Genomic DNA, 16,887 nt, shown 5'->3' with positions numbered 1-16,887 from the left:
ACCTGCACGATCTCGCTCACTAGACGGTCATGTTCCGCCCTCCTTTCCTTATTCGCATGAACCGTAAATGAGATAATTTCTCCCCGGACCACTGCCTTCAGTGCTTCCCAAAAAATGCCCGCCAACACCTCCCCATTTTGATTGAACTCCACATAAACCCTAATCGCCAACCGCACCATATCACAAATACCTCCATCTGCCAACAACCCTGAGTCAAATCTCCACCCCGGCCTCTGCTCTCGTCCCGTACTGAACCGAATATCCAGCCAGTGGGGTGCATGGTCCGAGATAACTATCCCTGCAAACTCTGCCCCCTCCACCCCAGCCCAAATCTCCCGACTCACTACAAAGTAATCAATCCTCGAATACACCTTATAGACGTGTGAAAAGAAGGAACACTCCCTTCCCCCTGGGTTCTGAAAGTGCCATGGATCCACCATACCCACCCCTCTATAAACCCCCCCCCCCCCCCCCCCCCCCCCCCCGCTCCCTTGCCATTCGTACCCTACCCATCGACCTGGGGCTCGATCTATCCACCCTCGGCTCCAGGTCACAGTTAAAATCACCTCCCATGATCAACTGGTACGTGGCCATAACCGGGATTGCTACCAGCGACCCCGTCATAAAACCCACATCATCCCAATTTGGGGCATGCACATTTACCAACACTACCGGTGCCCTTTCCAATACCCCACTCACAATCACATATCTCTCACCTGGATCCCTCACCTATTTGGCACTCACAAATCCCATTTTTTTGCTCATTAAAATTGGCACACCCCTTGATTTCGAATCAAACCCCGAGTGAAAATCCTGCCCAACCCACCCCTTCCTATACCTAACCTGGTCCTTCACACGGAGGTGTGTCTCCTGCAAAAAGACAACCCCACTTTCACGCTCCTGAGGTGTGCGAACACCCGTGACCTTTTAACCGGCCCATTCATTCCACGGACGCTCCTCTTACCAACCTTACCGGAGGCTTGTGCCTCCAATCCCCTCTACCATCCGTCATCTTTCCCACTTAACTCCTGCCCCTTTAATTCCACTCTGTACCTAGCCTATCCCAGATGGCCCTTTTCTTCGCACTTGACCATGTAATCTCTCAGCCCCTGCCGCATCGCAGAACCCCCCCCTTCCACTTTTCCTCTTCCCCTTCTTTCTCCCCCACTTCCCCTTTCTCCCCGGCCACCCCTCTTGGCCTTCTCCCCCACCACCTCACTTCCGTTCACCAGCATAACCTGCTAGCGTGGCTGCCCCTGCCCAAAGGCACATCCTAATGACCTCCCCCTCCCTCTCCCCCACCACTCCTCAGCTCAAAGAAGAAGGCCTCCTGCTGGCCTTACCCTCCCCCACCCAAACAAGGACTTCTCCTGAACTCCAGATAGCCTGCTCCAAAAGCAAACAAACAGCTGTTAAACACAAACAGTCCCATAAAACAGGAGGGGGGATGGGAACATCCATCCCCACATAAACGTTTCACCCCTACAACTCCTTACAATCTCAACATTGAACAGAACACACCCCCCCCCCCCGCCCCCCCTACAAAAAAAGGTGAAAAGCCCCCAATCTCTACACCCACTTCAAACATGCCACCGACCATTACATAGTGCCAGCACCCCGGTTCCCAAGCATTGTCCACTCAGTTCTCCCCCAGTTTATGCTCCTTAATGAAGACTTCGGCCGCTGCTGGGGTCTTGAAATAATACTCCCGGCCTCTGAATGTCACCAATAATTTTGCCGGGTAGAGCACTCCAAACCTGATCTGCCACCGGTACAGCACCGCCTTGGCCTTGTTGAAACCTCCCCGCCGTTTTACCAACTCGGCTCTGATGTCCGGATAAATCCGGATGTTATTTCCCACCCAGCCACAGCTACGCTTCTCTCTGGCCCACCGTAGAATTTTCTCTTCCTCCACAAATTTTTGAAGTTTCACGATCACCGCCCGCGGCAGCTCCCCAACCAGTCCCGCCATACTGGTGCGTTTTCAGCACCATTAGATATCAGTAATGGGGGTATCAATACCAGTTGATTTTAGTACTAGTGTTGTATCGATACCAGTAGACATCAGTATTAGGGAAGTGTAAGTACCAGTAGGTATCTGTAATAGGTATCAACACCAGTTGATATCATTATTAGTGAGGTATCAATACCAGCAGGTATCAATATGTGGGAGGTATCAATGCCAGTAGACACAGAATTAGTGGTGTACAAACACCAGTAGATATCTGTGTTAGTGAAGTATCAATACCAATAGATATCAGTATAAATGAGGTACCAGTAGATATCAGTACCAGGAGATATAATTTGTAGTGATATCAATACCACTAGGTATCAGTATCAGTGAGATATTAATACCACTAGGTATCAGTATCAGTGAGATATCAATACCACTAGGTATCAGTATCAGTGAGATATCAATGCCACTAGGTATCAGTATCAATGAGATATCAATACCACATGGTATCAGTATCAGTGAGATATCAATACCACTAGGTGTCAGTATCAGTGAGATATCAATACCACTAGGTATCAGTATCAGTGAGATATCAATGTCACTAGGTATCAGTATCAGTGAGATATCAATACCACTAGGTATCAGTATCAGTGAGATATCAATACCACTAGGTATCAGTATCAGTGAGATATCAATACCACTAGGTATCAGTATCAGTGAGATATCAATACCACTAGGTGTCAGTGAGATATCAATACCAGTAGGTATCAATATCAGTGAGATATCAATACCACTAGGTATCAGTGAGATATCAATACCACTAGGTATCAGTATCAGAGAGATATCAATACCACTAGGTATCAGTATCAGTGAGATATCAATACTAGTAGGTATCAATATCAGTGAGATATCAATACCACTAGGTACCAATATCAGTGAGATATCAATACCACTAGGTATCAGCATCAGTGAGATATCAATACCACTAGGTATCAGTATCAGTGTGATATCAATACCACTAGGAATCAGTGAGATATCAATACCACTAGGTATCAGTATCAGTGAGATATCAATACCACTAGGTATCAGTATCAGTGAGATATCAATACCACTAGGTATCAGTATCAGTGAGATATCAGTACCACTAGGTATCAGTATCAGTGATATGTCAATACCACTGGGTATCAGTATCAGTGAGATATCAGTACCACTAGGTATCAGTATCAGTGAGATATCAATGCCACTAGGTATCAGTATCAGTGAGATATCAATACCATTAGGTATCAGTATCAGTGAGATATCAATACCACTAGGTATCAGTATCAGTGAGATATCAATACCACTGGGTATCAGTATCAGTGAGATATCAATACCACTAGGTATCAGTATCAGTGGGATATCAATACCACTAGGCATCAGTATCAGTGGGATATCAATACCACTAGGTATCAGTATCAGTAAGATATCAATACCACTAGGTATCAGTATCAGTGGGATATCAATACCACTAGGTATCAGTATCAGTGGGATATCAATGCCACTAGGTATCAGTATCAGTGAGATATCAATATCACTAGGTATCAGTATCAGTATCAGTGAGATATCAATACCACTAGGTATCAGTATCAGTGAGCTATCAATATCACTAGGTATCAGTGAAATATCAATATCACTAGGTATCAGTATCAGTGAGATATCAATACCACTAGGTATCAGTATCAATGAGATATCAATACCACTAGGTATCAGTATCAGTATCAGTGAGATATCAATACCACTAGGTATCAGTATCAGTGGGATATCAATGCCACTAGGTATCAGTATCAGTGAAATATCAATACCACTAGGTATCAGTCTTAGGGAGTAATCAGTACTGCAGGGTGATGAATATTTGACCCCCTGGCGGTTAGTAGAGCCTTTGCTGTCCAGATTCTGAGCTATTTTGCTCCCCAGCTGATGAGTGAACAGATTCCACCAAAAATCATCACCAATTGATCAAATATAAATTTCCTGTTACACAAACAATTCCACCGTCAGCCTTGGTCACAGAGCAGCAATCCACCCCTTCCTTTCCCCACCAGCACGCACATTGTATGACCTTTACTCCAGTGGGCGCTTCATCCACCTTTTAACTGGTCAATAAAGACCCGCTCGGTCCAAGCGGCGGGACCTCGCTGTCATTCCCCACCCCGCTGGAGCTGCCTCTGGTCTCCTGATCCGCAGCCACAACTCGTGCCCATTGGCATGATGGACGCCGGCAGTGCCAGGGATCTGCTGCCGTGTCCGGCTACCTGTGTCAGTGTCGACGCGGCAGATGTAAAGGATCGCTGTGCTCCTGAAAGGCTCCTTATTCACCCATTCGCTCCTTAACTGCCCCTTCAGCGGTATGTGTGAGTGAGAGAGAGAGATAAGACAGTGATAATAGATCGATGGGGGCGAAGCAAGTTTAACACTGGAGATTTAAATGTGCCCGTGCAGATTGGCTAAACCCTGCCCTGTTCAGGGAGTGAGATGGAGGGGGAGGATTAAGATGCTTCCATTCTGTTGCCAGACTCACACACCGCCCACTGCAGAGTCCAAGTTAAAGAAAGAGGCAATACAGCGTGAGGCTCAGACTGGGGAGGAGGGTGCACAGTTATAATACCTGGAGTGTAGCACAAGACCTGGGAGTGGGATCTAGGACTGCATCCAAGAACAATAACAACAAAAAATACAAAAGTTCCTGTTCATATATATATTTATATATATTGAAAATCAGGATTTCATTTATCGCCTGCCCATATTTCTCTCTAAGATTGGGGGTGATTTCTGAATCAGAAGAGAACTTCCATGTGAGAAAACCCCCCTTTCTGGAGACATTTACGAGCTCTCGTCATTCCCCGAAGCGGCGGCGTCCTCAAACTGACAGCCTCTCCTCTCTCCCGCGCCGAGCCCCTCAAACCTGCAACTCACATGTGATCTCGACACTGCATCAAAAGCCACGAAATGGGAACTGGCGCCGGAGTTTAAACCACGCTGGAGGGAGGGAGGGTGCTGGTGTGTGGCAGCCAAAAGCAATTTTAAAAAAAAAAGCCCCTCGCAATAAAACAGAAAAAGGTCGAGGCGATGGACTCGAGGACCAGGCGACCGGGAAACACGATCAGGTCAACGTTTGCAAAAACGACCAAAGTTCGCAGGAGGAGAGAGATGTTCCTGTACCAGATCGGCGTCTCCTGCAGCATTCTCTTCCTGGCGTGGTGTATGTGCAGCCTGTTATCCAGGCTAGGTGAGTGAGTGAGTGAATGCCTTCCAGGAATTGAAGTTTTGCACCTTGCATTGCTTTGCAACAAAAAAAGAGGGAGAAATGTTTGATCACCCCCCCCCCCCCCCCGTAAACACAAACTGTGCAAAAAAAAAGAAACCACCCCCTCATGTTCGTTTGCTATTTTTTTTAAAGTGTGATTTTTTTTCCACCGGGGCTGTGGTTTCAATGATTTCGCATCTCCCCTTGTTCCAGCCATAGGAGACCATGAACTTGCTGTGACACCAGTTTGTGTCGCTTTGCCCAAAATCGATTGGACCACATTAGACCCAGAAGTTTGATATTTATGGAATACGGTTGCCTCCGCAATAAAACATCCTCGGTGTAGCAGACCTGATGTCCCCCCCCCCCCCCCAGTCTTGTTTGAACCCTTTAAGGGTATGTATTTGAGAAGAATGCAATGTGCAATAAAATATGACCAGTTTTGTGAAACTTGGGCATGTGGAAGTAGTTCTCAGGTGTGGGTAACCTGCTCGACTGCAATTATTAGGACGTTATGAATGAATTGTGTTTTTATTTGTTCAGTCCGCCGTTCGGAATGATTTTGTCTGGTGTTAGGGTTTTATACCGGTTTACGTTTTGTAAGTGGGTTCCCATTGAAGTAAGGTCAAAGAGTCTGGAGTTGGGGGATAAGGTTGCAGCGCCAGCTTCGCCTCGGGCTAACATCAGAACCGGCATCTTCCTCCCCCACTGGGCAATAATTCATCCGAATTCATACTTCCAATAGAGCACGGCAAACCCACTGGACGACAGGCCACACTGGACCTAAGGTGGTGGAACCGGAAGCTCATGGCAGCAACAACAGCCAACGACACACAGGCAAAAAACTGTACCGAGCCAGGTAAGAGAGCACCCCCAGAATGCCGAGCACTGAATTGCTGTTTCATGTCCTTATACTTAAAGCCCGAGCCCCCTTTTAGGAAGTGCAGCATTCATTAAATATTGAACCACAGTGGATGTGGCTCTAATCAAATATATGCTGCTATAGTAACCGGTGTGTATGGAGATGTCAAACCCAGTGCACAGTGGTGGAAGTGCTCTTGTGTTGCTCAGGAGATTCAATGCAACGATTTACTGCAAGCAAGCATATTTGTAAGGGATGGTATTTCATACCTTTTCAGGGCTTCTCCATTTAGCACTGCATTTCAATCAAATAGATGTGTAGTTTATCAGATTCAGACTGTCGCCGGTTAAGATTTTGCCTGGAAACTGCTTTATTTCCAAGCAAGACCTCCCCAATGTTTTTAATTATAAAAAACTTCTATCAATTCCAATGTGGGTTGTAGAATTTCCAGTTTATATGGCTGCATGATATAGATTATTTTATGCTCCTTGTTTTGTTCCTCAATATCACAGCCCTGTTTTGTAATGTGTTCATTCGGACACTCTCTTGTCGTGAAAGTAAACACCACAAGACACTGGGCAATAAGCTGATCCAAGTGGCTGTTCAAGTCATTTTATATTTCTTTTATTTTTTGATGGTAATTTGCAACAGAGGGAGGCGTAATCCAGGCTCTCTAAAATGCAGAAGAGGTTAACCACGTGGCCTAGACTGTAGGAGTAGAGTTAGAGGATGCAGATTTAAAATTAACTAGCTTTATGCCAAGAATTCAGGGAAGACTAAACATCCTAGATCTCTTTACACGAGAAAAAAGACTAAGAGGAGACCTAATGGAGGTTTGTAAAATGAAGAGGATTGATAGGGTACCCACAAACATGTATCATGCAAAAATAAACAAAACTCTGCAGATGTGAAGCAAGAACAAAGGATGCTAGAAAAATTCAGCGAGTCTGGCAGCACCTGTAAGGAGATGTATTTCCTCAATGCAAAGCCCCCTCCCACACCAGGCCACCTGTCTTTTGTTCTTAAAGTTGCTGCATCTTGTTGCAATCTCTCACAGCTACTCTTTACTATCTAACACATTGCTCACTCTCTTTAGCTCTGACAAAGAGCCAAGCAGACTCGAAACGTTAGCTCTGCATTCTCCCCCCGCACGTGCTGCCGGACCTGCTGCATTTTCCCAGCACCCTCTGTTCATGTTATGGAAGTTTGTTACTCCGCTGCTGTGACAAGGGGAGATGCAAACTTGCAGCAAAATGATTTAAACTGCAGCCTCAAATCACCGAGTGGTACACTTGTAGGGAGTCTAAAACTAGAGACCCCACGTGTAACAAACATAGTCACTCATAAATCCAATTCCTTACTCCGAGAGTGACAAGAAAGTGAAACTCACTGCCTCCTGAAGTGGCTGCAGTGAATATCATCGAAACATTTAAGAAAAAGGTAGATAAACACATGAGGGAGAAAGGAACAGAAGGATGTGCTGAAAGGGTAAGATGGTAAGGTGGGAGGCTTGTGTGGAGCATGCACTCTGGGGAGCACGGTAGCATGGTGGTTAGCATAAATGCTTCACAGCTCCAGGGTCCCAGGTTCGATTCCCAGCTGGGTCACTGTCTGTGTGGAGTCTGCACGTCCTCCCCGTGTGTGCGTGGGTTTCCTCTGGGTGCTCCGGTTTCCTCCCACAGTCCAAAGATGTGCGGGTTAGGTGGATTGGCCATGCTAAATTGCCCGTAGTGTCCTAAAAGTAAGGTTAAGGGTTACGGGTATAGGGTGGATAGGGTGTAGGGTTTGAGTAGGGAGATCATTGCTCGGCACAACATCGAGGGACGAAGGGCCTGTTCTGTGCTGTACTGTTCTATGTTCTATGTTCTATGATATGAACCTATTGAGCTGAACAGCTTGTTTCTGTGATGCAAAATTCTACATAGTATAATGATGCAGAGTGGACTCCATTACAACTGATTAACCCCATCAGTCAGAGGTTGGATAGATATCAGTTGGAAAGAGGAACAGAGGTAAAAATGATACATATCAAACTGCACGATTAAATGCTGCACAGGGACAGTGGAGGCAGATTTTTATTGTGTCACTTGGGTGAATTATGTAAGGAAATTGCTGGAAACGGAAACACGACAGTTGCAAATCAGATGGGTCTTGTTACAAATTGCTTTTATAATAATCTTTATTGTCACAAGTAGGTTTACATTAACACTGTAATCAAGTTACTGTGAAAAGTTATTATGCACAGTATCGAGGTGATTCTATGCCCAGCTTGTAGACCAGGGAAAAGCAGCTCACTAAGGTTCTTGTGGGGCTGGGATGTGGTTGGGAAGAGGAGTGTTGTCTGAGGTCAGATTGCCATAGTGAGAATTTAGGGATAGGAGGATTACCTTTCGGCAATCAAGAAATACATTATGCGGAGCTTTTTTTAAACTTCTGTGACAGGGTGTATCACAAATGATCTATGGAATGTATGTACGCAATGGTATTTTCTGTGTTCCTGAATTCTAGCTCACTTATGATTTCTGCAATTTAATAATCCGAGCTAGTCCCTCCGATATTAGAATGAATAATGTGAAACAGCAGGATTTTCACCATTATGTGCTGAATGTGCTTCAGTATAATGAAATGAAATGAAAATCGCTTATTGTCACAAGTAGGCTTCAAATGAAGTTACTGTGAAAAGCCCCTAGTCGCCACATTCCGGCGCCTGTTCAGGGAGGCCGGTACAGGAATTGAACCGTGCTGTCGACCTGTCTTGGTCTGCTTTCAAAGCCAACGATTTAGCCGTGTGCGTATACAGCGCAAGTTGATACAGTATGAAGATAAAGTTATGGGCGTGCTCTTTTTGTAATAAATCAAACCATGTGCGTGTAATCCCCCCCCCCCCCCCCCCCCCCCCCCCCCCCCCAAAAGAGCGGAAATACATTTTTCTAAGAAGAATAGGGAGGTCACTTGGAAGGTGTGAGTTTAGATGGGGTGGAGGATCACGGTGTACAAATTCACCAATCACTAAATGTCATGCCACAGGTTACCAATCACTAAATGTCATGCCACAGGGTAGCAAGGTCATAATAACACCAAAGCTTAAACACTAGGTTTTATTTCTAGAGGGTTGGAATTTAAAAAGAAAACTAAAAAGTAAGTTCTGATAAACCCGCATCAAACCTTGGTTAGACCACATGGTGTGCAGTTCAGCTTGTTATGTTATAGAATGCATATGTGGCACAGGAGGGACTATACTGAATAGCTATGAGGATGATACCAGAAACCTGAAGGTATACATGTCAGGAAAGGATGAACAGCTGGATGGATCCTGTTCCCTTCGTAAAAGAAGGCTAGGGGATGACCAAATGGAGGTCTTTAAAATTATGAAAAGTTTTGACAGAGAATATTTCCTCTTCTGGGGAAGAACATGATTACAGGCCCTCAAATATAATGCAGTCATCAAGAAGATCAGGGGATTGAGAGGAAATCTTCTTATCCAAAGAGCAGTGAGAATGGGAAATTCTCCACCATGGGGAGTGGTGCATTCAAGGAGGAGCTAGACAAGATTGAGGGAGAAGGAAATAGAGGCTCACGATTTGGAAAGTCTGTGTAAACCAAAGACACCGAATGGTTAAAACTAAAAACCTATAGCTAATACTTTATTACATTAATAATTTAAACTTGTTAAAATTAATTAGTTTAAAAAACCAAAAATAATCCAAGTGAATTAATTACATAAAACTTTAATTAACCAAACATATAAAACATTAAGTTTGAGAGAGATGACAGTGTGGGAGATGTGTCACATGTGGCGGGGCGGGAGAGATGGGTGGTGTCATTGTCATGGAGACCAGGAAAATCCTGAGCAAACCACAGCACCTGCAATTCAAGGAACTTCAGCTGGGAGCTGTTGAGCCGCAGTCTGATTTACGGACAGTTTGATCCAGGAGGCCGTTACATCCATTACGTTGGGTAATGATTTCGATTTGTTTAGTCGAGTTTACAAGGATCTTTCACTATAAGATTGCAAATTAAGCCTGTCTCATTTGGCAGCATCAATCTAAAATAGTCTCTTTCCTAGTTAGTTCCTCAACGTATATTGTTCTGGAAAACTATTTCAAGCAAGTTCCATGAACTTGCCCTCCAAACGATTTTGTCAATTTGGTGTGCCCAGTTATATGAAGAATAAAGTCCCCTATAATTATTGCATTATCCTTGTATACTTCCCTAATTTCTGATGTAGGCTCTGTCCAAATGAATACTGGAAGGGGTCCTATAAACTACTGGCACCAGTGTTTTCTGCACTTTGTTTCTTTTTAGATTCTACAACCTGATTTTCTGGGATAAGATTCTTTCTCACCTCTGCCTTTAGCTCGCTCTTTGTCATTAGGTTACGCCACCTCCTTTTCCGTTTGACCCTTTTTTCTCCTAAAATTCAGGTATCATAAAATATTTAGTTTCCAACCTTGGTCACCCTGCAACCATGTATATGCAATGGCTAACAGATCAAACCGCTTCATTACTATTCGTGCTGTTAGTTCATCTATTGTGTTACAAATGCTACGTGCATTTGGGTACAGCGCATTTAATTTTAGCTTTTAGAATCATAAAACCATACAAACTCTACTGTGCAGAAGAAGGCCCTTCAGCCCATTGGGTCTGCATTGGCCCCTCTGAAAGAGCACCTATCTAGGCGGACTCGCAGCCCCAATCCCTGTAGCCCCATAACCTAACCCGCACATCCCTGGGCACAAAGGGCAATTTAGCATGAGCAATCCACTTAATTCGCACATCTTTGGACTGTGAGAGGAAACCAGAGTACCCGGAGGAAACCCACGCAGACACGGGGAGAAAGTGCAAACGTCACACAGACAGTCACCCGAGGCCGGAATGGAACCAGATCCTTGGCGTTATAAGGCCGCAGTGTTAACCACTGTGTCACTGTGCCACCCATTAATATCCAGGTCATTAATATCCAGACAGTGTCTGATCGCAGCAAAAGGGTTAGGCATGGCTGTGCACAGTACCCAGGATCTGTCAAGATGCATTTATCCTGCGACTCTCCAGCATCGCCCAACCCCCAACACTTTCAGAAATATGGCAGGATAGATGCCATCCCAACATACCTGAGGAACACAGGTCTCAGGAAAGCCAGGGGACCACTAGGATTGATGATTCTAGAACATGCCACTGGAATTGATGAAGCACAGATTCAAGTGCCTTTACAGGTCTGGGCGCTCACTTATATATGCTGCAGGAAAGGCCTTATACTTGGTAGCAGTGTGCTGCATTCCACACAACCTCGCCATACACGGAGACCTGAGAGAGTAGCAGCAGCCCTCACAGAATGAGGAAGGTCTTTTTTTAGAATTAGAACAGTACAGCACAGAACAGGACCTTTGGCCCTCAATGTTGTGCCGAGCAATGATCACCCTACTCAAGCCCACGTATCCACCCTACACCAGTAACCCAACAACCCCCATTAACCTTATTTTTTAGGACACTAAGGGCAATTTAGCATAGTCAATCCACCTAACCCGCACATCTTTGGACTGTGGGAGGAAACCGGAGCACCCGGAGGAAACCCACGCACACACGGGGAGGACGTGCAGACTCCGCACAGACAGTGACCCAGCCGGGAATCGAACGTGGGACCCTGGAGCTGTGAAGCATTTATGCTAACCACCATGCTACCGTGCTGCCCCTGTGGAAGGTAATGAGCCAGCAGGGGGCAGCGCGGTGGCACAGTGGCTAGCACTGCTGCATGACAGCTCCAGAGACACTAGTTCAATTCTGGTCTCGCGTGAATGTCTGTGTGGAGTTTGTACTTTCTCCCCGTGTCCGCCTGGGTTTCCTCCGGGTCTCCGGTTTCCTCCCACAGCCCAAAGATGTGCAGGTTCGGTGGATTGGCCATGCTAAATTGCCCCTTTGTGTCCAAAAAAAAAGTTAGGTAGAGTTACTGGGTTTCAAGGGTAGAGTGGAGGCATGTGTTTAAGTGAGGTGTTCTTTCCGAGGGCCGGTGCGGCCTCGATGAGCTGAATGGCCTCCTCCTACACTGCAGGGATTCTATGAGACCGAGGCCACCTAAATGTCTTACAGCGAGGGAGGAGTTGATTGTTCAGCAAATCTGCTGACCTCATTCCTCTGAATAGGGATCCCATGAATTCACACTCCTTGTTACATCTTTCCCCATTCCTTGAATCCTGAATTCCGGAACATTCAAACTATTAAGCAACTAGTGTACCAGTGACAAACTGGCAATGCTGACTCAGCTGATGCTGTAAAACCACACTGCAGAACACAATGCCAAATATGATATAGGTGATTAGTTTAATGGCAAACGTAACAACTGCTTTTCACTGAATTCATGCTCCGGTGCCAACTGATGGTGCCTTGCGGTGAAGAAGGTTTCCTCACTCTTAATACATTTAAGAGATGCTTCCTTAGTGGCCGCAGCAAAGTTGGTGGAAGATTACTCAAGCTGGAACCCTTGAGATGCTTGTGGCCGCAGAGCTCTAGGCGCTTGAGCCTGTGAGGGCCTCTGGCAGAGCTGCATGTCAGCTGAAGGGACCTTGGGCCAAAAAAACAGAGGCCTGCAGGACTAATGATCGGGAGACAGGAAATCAAATCCCACCCTGGCAGCTGGAGAATTTAAATACAGTTCTAAATACAGTTCTTTAAGTAAGTCTGGAATAAAAGGGTGGTCTCATTAGTGATGATCATGTAACTGCTGAATCATATTAAAAACCCATCTGGTTCATTAATGTCCCTCCTTTAGTGAAGGAAATGTGCCATCCTCATCTGTTTTGGTCTATATGTGACTCCAGCCCCACAGCAAGCTGGTTGACACTTAACTGAAATGGTCTAACTAGCTGTCAAGAAGAGCACGTAAGGATGGCTAATAAATGCTGGTGATTCCCTGTGCTTTTTTGTAACTGTGCTGTGGGATCTTGTACATCTACCTGAAAGTGCAGACAGGGCCCCAATTTAATCTGGAAAACGGTACCTCAGACAATGCAGCACTCCAGTAGAGTGTCAGCCTAGTCGTTTGTTTGTGCTCAAGTCTCTGGAACAAGATTTAAGCTCGACGTCTGAAAGTGTCCCCAACTGAACCACGATTGACATCATGGCAGAATCTTTCCAAACTAATTAATGAAGGCGGATTCCAGTGCCTACAGACAGGGAAAGCCCGAGAAATTTATGTGCAGTCGGGATCCTGATCAATTTTGGTTTTATTTCCCGAGTAGGCATTGGAGACAAGTGGTGAGCTTTCTTGGTAGGCAGTTAAGGAAGTTAACTGAGGTAGTTAAGAGCCATTTATTGGCTGGTTAAATCCTGGATTTCCCAAGAGGGAGACCAGTTTCCCAACCTGCCAGCAACTCCAATGCTCAGTTCGAGGAACTCCTTCAGTGAAACTGACAAACCGGGAAGGCTTTGATCAGTTACACAAAGAGCTCCAGAATGGCTACGTGAGAGGCTGCTGTTCGTTCACTGCCTGGCAGGTGATTGTAAATTCTTTGAGGCACTTTGCTCACCATCAGCGGCACTTCCTGCTTCCAGCTTTCGCCACAGATGGCATGGGAGAAGCTTCTGTAACTCTGCCTTCCACCTCTGCGGAGAGGCAGGAAATCAATGACCACGTCACCAGCAGTAACAGGAGCTGTACCACCTACCGTCTCCTCCGCCACAGGCTCTTCCACAGGGCAGAGGGGATGGACATTAGGAACTAGCTGCAAAGAGGCCAGAGTCTCAACATAGGGTCTACAGGCAGAGGATTAAATCTCTTGAGTGCTCAAAGACGCTTAGGTCCTCACGGCAGGACACTGCAGGCACCTTCAAATCTGGAAGAAGACCTTCCTCCCATTGGAGTAGGTGGGTAAACATTGTTACGTCGAGGCCACTCCTTACCCGCAACCCCCACCAGGTCTCTGCCTCTCATCATGTGAGAGAAAGTAGAGCGGTGTGATTGTAAATGTCTTTTATGGAGAGGAGGGAAGGACACCAATTGTGGAGGCTTGCGAGGCCTGGGCGCAAGAAGGCAGTAGGATGGGGTGAGAGCGTTGGTTGTTCAGATGGGGACATGAGATGACTGTTGGAGAGGAATTAGAGGAGCTGCAAGATGTGTTGACCTGAGGTGTAACACGCAGGAGAATGCCGGCCAGGTCAGAGTATGGAACTTGGTAACAGGAAGTATTCTGCTACCCTCCTGTTGTGGCCCTCCTGAGGCCCTGGTTGCGTTTAAGCCCCTGTAACCCATGCTGGGGCTCATTTTAATCAGAAGTCGTTCCTCCCTAATTGGCGAAGAAGCCCAGAGGCGGGGTGATAAGCAGTTTGCCCTGAGATAGAGTGAGGGCTGGATATGCAAATGAGTTGAGGTTTCAAAACTGAAAAGGGTCCCGCCATTCTGGCAGCGACACTAAGGTGAGAAGATTCTGCCTTGTGAGCTTGGGGTGCTATTTCCCTGGTGTGATAAGTGTTGGGTTGGTTCCAGTTGCAGAATGTGTCTGTTAAATGAATGGGCAGCACGGTAGCATGGTGGTTAGCATAAATGCTTCACAGCTCCAGGGACCCAGGTTTGATTCCCAGCTGGGTCACTGTCTGTGCGGAGTCTGCATGTCCTCCCCGTGTGTGCGTGGGTTTCCTCCGGGTGCTCCGGTTTCCTCCCACAGTCCAAAGATGTGCGGGTTAGGTGGATTGGCCATGCTAAATTGCCCGTAGTGTCCTAAAAAAAGTAAGGTTAAGGGGGGGGGGGTTGTTGGGTTACGGGTATAGGGTAGATACGTGGGTTTGAGTAGGGTGATCATTGCTCGGCACAACATCGAGGGCCGAAGGGCCTGTTCTGTGCTGTACTGTTCTATGTTCTAAAGATGTCTTTGTAGTCTTCTGTATGTTAAAACAAGTTTTTCAACTACTTGTAATCAAATACAACAATACAGTTAAGGGTACAGGCATGGAGCTATCTACATCTTAAGTTTTAATATGTCTCTGGCCAACACTACACTGACCCTAGTTTTAGGTCATGTGCCTTTTTACGTCACTGTGTGGATGGCCCTGTACTCAGTCCAACATTAACTGTCTATGCACCAGACCCTTCTACAATAGCCAGTGCCTCAGACCTGATAATTGAGTACCAACAACAACTTGCATTTATTTAGCGCCTTTAACCTATTTCTAAGAGGTTTTGCACTAGCAAACAAACAAAGTTTGACAGCAAGCCACATAAGGAGGTATTGGAACAGTGACCAAAAGCTTCTTTGAGGGAGAGGTGGAAAGACCGACGTGTTTAGGGAGGGAATTTGAGAGCTTGAGGCCATTGAGGGGACAACCATCAATAATGAAGCGATGAAATTCAGGGAGACCAGAGGAGGCCAGAATTTTAAGATGCAGAGACCTCTGGGTAATGGATAAAAGAAAATTACTGCGGATGCTGGAATCTGAAACGAAAGGGAAAATGCTGGAAAATCTCAGCAAGTCTGGCGGCATCTGTAGGGAGAGAAAAGAGCTAACGTTTCGAGTCCGATGACTCTTTGTCGAGCTTTGCCAGCTTTGACAAAGAGCCATCGGACTCGAAACGTTAGCTCTTTTCTCTCCCTACAGATGCCGCCAGACCTGCTGAGATTTTCCAGCATTTTTCCTTTCGCCTCTGGGTAATGGGGTGGGAGAAGATTACAGAGATACATATTTGTAAATATATTTAGACAAGAAAAATGATTTTAAAAATCAGCTACTTTTCAAATCTTCTTGCCAATATACTCTGGGTTGGATTCTTCATTCTGGAGACTAAGCGCTGATGCCAGCGTGATGTGTGGACTTTCACGACAGGAAATTCGGCACCGACTCCTCACCGATTCCGTTACTGCTGAGCGGCTCGCACCAGCACCGAGTGAAAGATCACACTGAAAGCAGCCAGAGAATGGACAGGTCCCAGGCCATGTATGTGCACGGTTGACGACCTGCACCGGTCGCGTCGTATAACATGGCGCCAGCCATGCGCGAAACTTAGCCCACCAACCGCGCCCCCACAGTCCACCCCCTGGCCACCTCCCACCAGTCCCCCCAGCCCTGGCAGAAGATCCTCCAGCCAGCGGCACGGATCCAGGCTGAGTGTTGCGGCGTTGGACACAGTCCACAGCCGGCACGCCGGGTTCCCGCATAGTTGGGACCACACGTGGCTCCCACAGTCCGGAACCCGTCTCATCGGGGGCGGAGTATCGCAGGCCGGCCAATGGCGCGTCAAACGGCACACGTCACAATGACGCCAGTTTGGAGGGGGCAGAGTATGGCGGACCAGCGGCAAAATGGCGCCAGCCCCGATTTCAGCGTGGGAATCCATTCTCCGCCCGATCGCCGAACACAATTTTGTTGTCGGGCTACAGAGAATCTAGCCTTCTGTTTTTCTACGTACGTCGCATTTAGCTGTCTTTGGCCACATTTGAGATGATGAGTAACAATCGTTAATAGTTGAATATGTGGCAGGCACTGTGGTGCCTTTTGCAATTGACTGTACTGGCAACAGTAAAAAGCCAGCTTTCGAACTTTGGAGTGGGGAGCGTACAAGTGATGGAGCATGAGTTGGAGGCAGATAATTGATTCAGTCACTACACAATGCTGCAGATTTAAGAAAGTGCTTTTGTTTCTGGTATTGCAATTGTAATTTGTTTTATTTTTAAATTTAAAATTACATGTAGACTGCTGTCCTGTTTAATGTTGTCACAAATAACTGGACTGAGATAACACTTGTCTTTCTGCATCGGAGGTTCATGTAGGGATGATTGAGGAATAACAGCTATAACAGATCTCTCT

The 16,887-nt window shown here is 46.3% G+C and overlaps 1 protein-coding gene across 1 annotated transcript in view; it reads left to right on the top strand.

Moving 5' to 3' along the window:
- Positions 1-4,252: 4,252 nt before the first annotated feature.
- LOC119951867 (sodium/potassium/calcium exchanger 4-like) overlaps positions 4,253-16,887 on the top strand; it is a 295,680-nt gene continuing 283,045 nt past the window's right edge. Inside the window, exons 1-2 of the mRNA XM_038775239.1 lie at positions 4,253-5,219; positions 5,983-6,096. Coding sequence (XP_038631167.1) covers positions 5,060-5,219; positions 5,983-6,096 — 274 coding nt within the window. The 5' untranslated portion in view covers positions 4,253-5,059. The remainder of the gene's footprint in view (positions 5,220-5,982; positions 6,097-16,887) is intronic.

This window comes from Scyliorhinus canicula, chromosome 2 (assembly GCF_902713615.1).
Source record: "Scyliorhinus canicula chromosome 2, sScyCan1.1, whole genome shotgun sequence".
Lineage (NCBI taxonomy): Eukaryota > Metazoa > Chordata > Chondrichthyes > Carcharhiniformes > Scyliorhinidae > Scyliorhinus > Scyliorhinus canicula.
This window is presented reverse-complemented; position numbering and strand designations above follow the sequence as displayed.